At 34.3% G+C, this 9,344-nt stretch overlaps 1 protein-coding gene across 2 annotated transcripts; it reads right to left on the bottom strand.

The window, feature by feature from the left end:
• Positions 1-4,417: 4,417 nt before the first annotated feature.
• LOC131077997 (protein LAZY 1) lies at positions 4,418-8,384 on the bottom strand. 2 transcript variants are annotated; one of them, XM_058015613.2, is made up of 5 exons: positions 7,974-8,384; positions 7,120-7,195; positions 6,107-6,912; positions 4,982-5,225; positions 4,418-4,846 (listed from the first exon to the last, which is right to left on the bottom strand). In XM_058015613.2, the coding sequence occupies exons 1-5, from the start codon at positions 7,977-7,979 to the stop codon at positions 4,827-4,829; spliced, it is 1,152 nt and encodes a 383-aa protein (XP_057871596.2). In that variant the 5' UTR covers positions 7,980-8,384; the 3' UTR covers positions 4,418-4,826. The 2 variants fall into 2 exon arrangements, with proteins under 2 accessions (XP_057871596.2, XP_057871597.2); XM_058015614.2 differs by having other exon boundaries at positions 6,107-6,888.
• Positions 8,385-9,344: the final 960 nt, after the last annotated feature.

Below are 9,344 nucleotides of genomic sequence, written 5' to 3'. Positions count from 1 at the left end.
GGCCTACTTTGAAATTTCAAACACATTTCATGAGATGAGGTACAAAAGAAAGACTTGCCCCCTCGTTTAAGACATCCATCTTACATCTCTCCATTAGTTTCCAATTCAAGTTTTCAAGATTAAAATTCAATTCAAGTGAGTGAACAATCAAGCATTATCAAGGCAGTGAATGAGAGGTCAAGTATTCAAATTTCAAGCGTTTAGGATGGCATCCATGATCAAGATATTATGAAGATGTTTCTAACTCCTACATGAAAACATCAACCTTTGTATGAAGACTTCAAAGCAAGGCTCATCAAGGTATAATATTCCAATTTCAACATTTTAAATCTAAGTCTAGCCTCTGACCTTTTTAAGGAACACTTCACATTTCAATTTCAATTCAATTGTAGGGTTAATTCCAAACCCGAGGTTTTTTCTATACAAACCCCTATCAACAACACAATTTTCCTTCTTTTGTGTGCAAGTGATATATTAAAAAGACACAATGACAAATTTAGGAAGAGAAGACAAAGACATACATATCTAGCTTTTCCAGAGGCGGAAATTGGAGGACAAGGTCACCCCAAGCATCATTGTTGACACTTTTCCATCAAAACTTCAAGGAAACATTCAAAACTGCATCTTGACTTTGAAAAGACATCTGTTGTCCACATCCAACAAATTTCTAAGGATAAGGTCACCTCAAACACCATTGTCTATCTATTAGACACAATGGATCACTGAGAGGGGGGTGAATCAGTGATTTAAACTCTTTTTCCTCAACAAGGAGATACCGGTAATATATGAAACAAACTAAGTGCCAACGGGTAACTTAAACAATGCAAGCAAAGTGTGTAAAGGGACTTGCTAAAACATTAACATACCACATGCGCAAGAATACATCACACAACACCAGATATATACAAGGAAAACCCAATGTGGGAAAAACCTCAGTGAGAATAGCTGTTGGAGATCTTCTGCTCCAATCCAGCCTCACAATGAATCTTTGATTACAATATTTAGGGCATCAACCCAAGGAGCACCAACCCCTGATTTATGAGCACCAACTCAAAGGAGCACCAACCCCTACACAATTTATAGGCTACAACCTAAAGGAGCTACAACCCCTGCACTAAGCTATAACTTAGTGAAAACAATATAAAACTTAGATATACAAATGAAATCACTATTGCAAATGAAGTTTTGCAACCTTACAATATTCTCCTCTGTCGGTTTCAACCTTACCGATTTGTATACTCTCCACTCACTCTGCAACTTGACTTTGTTGATCACATTTCTCAATCCCCTCTCACACTTACTTTCTTCTGTCAACTCACACTTGATCACTTTTAGTCAGACACACCTTTTGTCGGTTTGTCACCTCTGTGTTTAATGCACTCTCTATCGGTTGTTCCTTATACCGGTTTACTCTGCTTCTCCTTATCGCTCAATAATTTGCTTATAAACACTTCAAGTTTTTATCTCTTTGGCTCTCAACAATTTCACCCTTTTCTTCACACTACAACAGTAGCCATCACAGTCTCAAGTCATTATATTTAAACTTTTTCTTTCCCGCCAAGAATCAATTCAAACTTGGGGCGGTTAGGGCTTCCTTTACCCAACACAATCTGCATGAGATCTGATCCAGTCTATCTTGGATCGATTAACTGTACTCTAGGAATGCATCTTTACACATTTTGCATTATCCAATGCATACTTGCTAAAGCTAGCAATCGCGTACATGATTTTCTACCTTGACAATTGTTGGCTCATAAAAAAGCTCAGCTATTTCCTTCTAGAGATCTTCTTGCAATCTGATTCCTTTGCTTCAATCCAGGTGCCAACTACTCCCTGATATTCTTTCTTCCTCAAGCCGCATCAATCAGTTATAATCATGTGATTTTTGGTTGTTTCATTAATGTCGACTAACTGTTTCAACAACCATGTCGATGGAGGCTTCACTAACCTCTCTGCATGTTTTCCACCTCAGCTCCACATGGCATCACAATGGTCAATCACTTAGCTCACCGACACATAGTCGGTTCATACTTGAACATTCAAAAAACTCATACCAGTACATGCCTTTACCGGTGAGACCTTCTCCTCTTGCTAACCGATAGTTCACACTACACTTGTAGCACATCTTCACCTCCGGTGATTTGTGATTACTTTAACATTCTGCCTCTTCATCATAAATAGGCAGCCACACTCCAGACCGATTAAAATCTACTGGTTATCACTCAACATGCCAGCACACACATGCATCTCACCTCATACCGGTGATGTCACTGATAGTCTCAATAACTACTTGTCTTCCACCATACCGGTTTGACAAGACTTCATGTTAGTCTTCTTAATACCTTAATTGTCTTTCACCATACCGATACACTCTCATTCATACCAGATGAGATACCTCTACTGGTAGCTTGCCTGCAATACCGATTGACATCAATGACAACTCAATGCCAACACTCGCACTTTCGAGCTTAGATTTTAGACACTGGTTCCTTTCTGCTTCCTCTTTCTAGATATGTACTTATGTATGCATATTTGATTTGAGATTGTCTGTGCATGCTGATTATTATCAATTTCACACCTTTAGCCCTAAATCTTGCATTCAATTTGCATCTTTACATAGCTCATTTTCAACTCAAATCAAGGAGTGCTAAATTCACTTTGTGCTCAATCCTTTTCAATTAGATGTATGATTGAGCCAAGTGGATCCATTCTCCTTCTATGTGTAATCACTGAGGAAGGAGGATAGTTCCTAGTTTGCATGCATAAACTTGGGAACGCTCTTTCCTATCATTATAGGAGGATTCAATCAATCTTTAATTGCTGAAGCAATTCATTTTTGTTATTCTCTTGTGAAAGTTGTTTTCGTATTTTAAGGATCTTAGGGGTGTTGTGGAGTCACCTATTTACCCCAACAAAATCAACCTTTAAAGTGGCCTAATCAATTAGATAACCTCTATTTCCCCTTCTCTTCTATCATTTTTCTTGCAACCTTATATTAGATGATTTCTTGTAAGATAAGGTGTTAGGAGTGTTTCCATTGCATACAACTTTATACTAAAATGGAGATATATCAAGCACTATAAAGTGATAAGTGGTTTCAATGGGAAATCAAATCAATGCAAATTGATTGAATATTCTACATGCGGCTAGCCTAAAGGAATTGAATTCTAAAAATTGAATAATTATGTACATGAACAATAATATGGTTTAAAATCAATAAAAATTCCGTCATTTAAATTTGCATTTTTGTTGTTAGTGCCTCACTATGCATCCACTTATGATCAAATAATCAAGATGCCTCAAGTTTGAGTTCTCGTGTATAATTTTTTTTATTATATATCTAAATTCACACCAAGAATATAAATAAAGGTTTGTGTAGAGGTACTTTTTATTTTTTCACTATAGCCTCTCAAGTAGAGGTCTAACATGGAGAGAAATAGTGTGGTTAATTTCATGGCTTCTTTTAGGCTCTTATGGGTTAATAAATTGGCTCTTAGTTTGTTGATGAAGTATACAGTTTTCATCACAAATAAAGTCTTGTTAGATCTAAAGCAAAAAAGAATAATTCATTCACACATTGTCACAATTAAAAAATATACATAAATATAATATATTTTAATTCATTCAACTAATAAAGTCTAGATCTTAAACTCATGTTTAAATTAACTAAGAAAACACATTTTCTATATTTTATCATTAAAAACATTAAAACAATTCATAAATAATTATATAATAATTTTAAAAATATTATTAAAAAATATCTTCACAATATATTATATTAAAAAATTCAAGTACAATACAATAAAAAAAACTAATAACAAATTAAATTTAATAGAATTTACAATGTAAAAATTATTATATTATTTGATATTTCATTTTCACATTATCTTTATTGAAATGATGTATTTTGTAATACTTAAGACATCACTCCTTACATGATTATTTTCTGAATAATTAGTCAAATTTGAATGATAATTAAGTGGGTGTTGCATCTACCGAATGTTCAAAATCAAATGTAAAATGACCTCCTTAAAAAAAGAACATGAAAAAAATTCCAATCTATATACCTAAATCTTATGATCACATTGTATTATTATTATTATTATTTTAATAGTGCACTGCATCAACACCACTTATATATAATTCTAATATTTTTAATATATTATTTTAAAAAAAATCAAAATGTAACCTTTTCATTATATTATTTGAAAAAAGAAACCTAAATATGAGAACAAGTGTTCTAATTACTTTAATCTATGAAAGCTTTACCACCAAGTTAATAATTATTACTGCATGTAAACATAGCTTTACATTGTCTGTAGACCTAAATAAATGGAAATAACTAAATATAGCTCTTAAGAATCATGTTCGGGCATATTTTCACAACATGTCACAGTTCTTGCAAGCATGCCTAGCGTTACTGATAAATTAAAGTTCTGATTTATTTGACTATTTTTCTTAGATTTGAATAGGAGCTTAACAGAGTCAAGCCTATGCTCTTGTCTGCCAAGACTTTCTAAGACTTTCATTCTCAGTAGCAAACCAGAATATAGACCATGAACACCCCCATAATCTTGAATCAATTAAGGATGTCACTGGTTCAAACATGAACATGGATATAAGCTTAACTTATTCAAACATAGCAAACCTCAGGATAATATTTATAGCTAAATACTGGGATATGGCCACTCCTAGTGGTCTTAAGCAACAAGACCAATTGACAATATATGATCACCATATATTCTGTTATGATCATGAGGAATGATCATAGCTTGAATCTTCAAGTCTGGAATAATCTCCAAGGGATCTGTACCAAACTCCATTGTTTACAACTCCAGCACCACATCTGCATATGAAGCATATGTTAGTGATATTGATTGACATTTGTGCATCTATCTGTGCAAATTACTGTAACTTATTTTGTTATATTGGATTGCAGTACTGTTAATGGGTGTCAAATGTAATTTCAGGCTAGACTTACATTCAGAATCTGTCTTAATCCAGCATTCTTGGCTTCCTCTGGATGAATCTCTTGACAAAGAGGAAAAGTCAGAAGATCCATTTGTTAGATATCCATTTTCATCCATACGCCTGCTGCCACTGTTTGTCTCCTTGAGCTTTGATACGTAAGTTTTTGATATATCCACCTGTCCAATGACTTCATTGGCATGCAGCTCAGATACTACTTCTGGATAGATCTTCTTGTTCAACATTTTCTTCATCCACTGCAAACAATAACATGGGAAACAATAACATGGGAAACTTTGTTATGAAATAGGTTCAGGATCAGTATATGGGCTTACCTTAAATTCTTAGAATTTTTTTAATTTGTTATATTAACTTTTATCTTAAATTAAGTAGAAATGGTTATCCAGCCATCAGGATGCATCATGATATCCATAAATGATTCTACATAACTGAAAACTTCTGTACCCCTTTAAACTTAAAGATATACAGTGTTGTATATCTCACAGTGTTGTATCTGAACTGGCAGAGAAGTAAAGGATATGGTAGGTGCAGGTGGATACTATATTGGAAAAAGTTTAAATAGTGAATACTGCAAGAAAAATTTGATGGGTATAAGGTTTACATGTTAGAAGATTTAAGAAACCCAAATAGAGTGATAAATTTTGAAGAATTAGTCAGAAATCACCATAAGCAAGGAAAGGGATTTGATGTTTGAGAAAGTGTTATCCATGTCTACTGTAGATCTTCTGTAGTTAGAATATGGAAACACACAATTTCAAGGAGCTGGTTTATTAATAAATACTAATCTATTGATTGCAAATTACTGTGACAGTTTGCTTTCTGTGAAAGCTTATCTAAGGACCATGGCTCTTAACCCATTTCTACATTATACTAAAATTTATTTGATTTTAAGCTGTAACTTTATTATATCAAGCATAGAAGACATAAAGTGGCTACACTTAGTAATCTTATATTTACAGTTAAAAATGCTTAGAAGCTAAATCTAAGTATCCCATGATAAGACCCTGTAATTTAGCTTCTCTCTTTGGTTTTCTCAGTGAAATAGTTCTTTTTAAGCTTACTGTGATCACCATGAAGAACATTTACGTGATTGAATGTAGAACAGATTAGAGTTTACCTGTTTAGGACGATGCAGATCCCCTCCTTTCTTCCAGTTGAACACCTTCTTCACAAAAGATCGACCCGACTTCCTTAAGCTTTCATCTTTCTTCTTCAGCTTTTCTTCAAGTTCACATTCAAATTCTCTTTTGGGTGCATCATTGAACATGTTAGAGCTGGTATAATTCTTGCTTCGAGAAAACAGATCTGCCAAGGTGGTTCTATGTTCCTTCTTTGCCAGTGTTCCTGCCAACAGTGGAACCTCAAAGAACTCCTGCAAAGGATAGATCTTGTTGCCATTGTTTTTGGTGTTGGTTTTCTTAGCAGGCTCTGAGCTTTCATTGGTGAAGTTTGAGTTGGAGTTTTCTTTGATATAGCTCTTTGGTTTTGTATCCAATTCCTTGTTCTGCCATTTCTGAGGCTTGAAATCATTCACCTGGTAGTAGTCCTCATTTTTAAGTCCAAACACTTCCTCAAGCTTTCCTTCAAAGACATCAACTTCAATGGGGTCTATGAGTTCATCTTCATCATCTGTTTCCTTGAACAAAATATCCTCGACATCCTGAGATTCATAGCCATAGTCATAACCCTGATCATGTTGGTCAATTCCAAAGGTCCCAATGGCTAGCAGACCATTCTGCCACTTGCTGAAAAGCTCTGTGACTGTAGTATCTCTTGGACCTAATAATGCCACTGTATCTTCATTCACATTACAGTAGTTCTTGTCTTTTCTGCTGTTTTCTTTCACTTTATCCTCCTGTGGTATTCTGATCCTTTTGGTTCTTTCATCAAGAGGGATTTCTGAGGGCAGCCCGTAGGATTTAACTGTAAAAATAAATTAGAAAATATCTTGTTTCACATAATAACAAAAACTGAAACTTCAAACTCGGATAGAATATAAGGTATGAATAGTAATGCCTCCCATATAAATATACATTAAGTAAATGTCACTAAATCCAATTCAAGGCTTAACCAGATTACAGGCTTCTATTAGAAACAGGAAACATCAAAGGATTTTGTGGGAATGCTTACCACCAGAAGGATCCTTTACACCATAGTCATAATCATGCTCATTTGGACGAAATTTTCTGTGAACCCAATTGAAGATCTACAAAAGAAAAGAAAGTCAAGAACAATAGAGTAAGCTTATTAGATTCCACTTCTGTGATAGATTGTATACAAAAAAATGGATTCAACTGTGTAAAAGATTTTTGCATCAACGTTCCAGGTCATATTAAGTGAACCATCATCAGGATGTAAGAGAGCAACTTTAAAATGTGTGACCTGAAATGTTGATGCAAAAATCTTTTATACAATTGAATCTAGAAAAAAAAATTCATACAAACAATAGAACGCTCATTCTGTAATCTATTCAATGGTCTAACAATAGGTACACAAGAAGATTTAAGCAAACAGTCTAGGAATTCCATTTTCTGATTGCCTTGAGGATTGTAAATCATAATCACTCACGCTTTAGATATAAAAATTCTTACTATATGATCGTTGTACTTACAGAATTTTTCAATCAACTACTTAGATAGTGAGAATTTCATACACCTATTGCGCAAGACAAGAATGATAAGCTATGCTCTAATGGCAGAAAAGACTATGGATCTGTGAAAATATCTCAGAAACATATAACCTCCTCAGCACTACAAGATTGGCAAGCTTCTAAACTGATCAAGAACGGATAAAGGCATAGGATAATATATATGAAGAACATTTATATATTCCTGACCTAAGGTGCAATGAACTTGTAGCTTTTTCATCAAATTAATGTTTTCTTTGACTTAATAAGCAGCATTCAGAGGATTAGCATGTGACTAATTAACATGGGTATGCATTAAACATGAAAAATCTTTTAATATCACATTTTCTGAACTTACCCTCATTTTTGCTGTTGTAAAGCCTGGTAGTAGCAAGACTGAGTTCTTGGCCTAATTTCTGTAGCTCTGCAAGAGATTTGCAGGAGATGGAAAGAAAGTTGTGGGAAGCTGGATAGATGAGTTGTTTTGGATGATGACATAGAACATGCATCAAAGAAAAGAGAAAACATGAGCTACAGTGCAGATGCCACTAAGATCCAAATGCACCAAGGACAACAGAACCTATGGAAACCCGATAAGACCTTGCACAAACTCCCAAGACAATTAAGAAAAACCCCATCAATTCAAAAATGCTTAGATATCCTCCACTAACAATTGTTCCTTAACCCAATCCCAAACAAAATACATATCAATATTTTTGTCTCCATAATAACTCTCCTGAAAGGAGCATCATGCAGATCAAGCTCAATTACGTAAATACATGACCATGATTTCAATCTTATGACCGTTGGACAAAAGGAATATACCCTATAGGCTTTTCTTGTTGTACAGCTCATTCATTAATGTGGGACCATGTTCATAAAAGGCATTTGAATAAGAAATTAACAATCCAGAAAGAGAACATAGAAAACAAAATAGTTCAAGCAATCTAGCCTTATAAAATAAGGAATAATTTAGCATTAGTTATAGGATTAATCTAGGCTCTTTTAGTTTGTAGGAACTCTTGGTTTTCTTAGCTCAGCTCAAGATTTAAGGAGGAGGTACTAAGATCATTAATTGTAATAAATGAGAAGTGTATCAAGGTATCAATGGTTGGATTTTATATAGCTGAAGTTTTGACTTCTTGTCAATAAGAACTGTTGTTATTCATTTGAGATGATGGTACAATGAACAAACTGCAAACAATCCTCATCAACAAGAAATCAAAACTTTAGTTAAATGTAGTATCCAACCATGGATGCCTTGGTGCATCCTAATGGCTGGAACAAAAGTGGAGGTTTATTAGGAAATAATCTAATAAATAGATATAAATTTTGAGCTCAATATTTGAAAACTGGGTTGCCCATTAAGAATTGTGATTTTCAGGATCTTCATGCCTTTGATGATGAGAAACTTGGCAGGTTGTTTAAATTTCATTCTTGGAGTTTTCTATTGCTATTTGCAAGGTAGTGGGCAGGTGGTGGGTAGGCAGTTGCTGGTGGAAAATGCTAATATTTTTCTTGCTGAAGCGGCTTCTCGTTTTATTACTGTTTGTATGGATATGCTCATGGATGCTTCTTTGGTTCGGACATTATTGGATGCATACTTACATCCTTCTTTTTATTCTGCTTCTGATTTGGATAATGCTCTGTCTTCTTATTGTTTTGAGCTTGGTGATTTTCCTTATGGTGATTTTTTATCTCAGTCCAAACTATTATCTAATAGCTGACA

The sequence above is a fragment of the Cryptomeria japonica genome, chromosome 5, assembly GCF_030272615.1.
Source record: "Cryptomeria japonica chromosome 5, Sugi_1.0, whole genome shotgun sequence".
Classification (NCBI taxonomy): domain Eukaryota; kingdom Viridiplantae; phylum Streptophyta; class Pinopsida; order Cupressales; family Cupressaceae; genus Cryptomeria; species Cryptomeria japonica.
The sequence above is the reverse complement of the archived record's forward strand: the minus strand, read 5'-3'. Positions and strand labels throughout refer to the sequence as shown.

Excerpts from the sequence above, each read along its gene's own strand:
- LOC131077997 (XM_058015613.2), bottom strand. Across the intron at positions 6,913-7,119 it reads TGTAAAGGATCCTTCTGGTG|TTAAATCCTACGGGCTGCCC; the intron begins GTAAGCATTCCC and ends TTATTTTTACAG. Across the intron at positions 4,847-4,981 it reads GATTAAGACAGATTCTGAAT|ATGTGGTGCTGGAGTTGTAA; the intron begins GTAAGTCTAGCC and ends CTTCATATGCAG.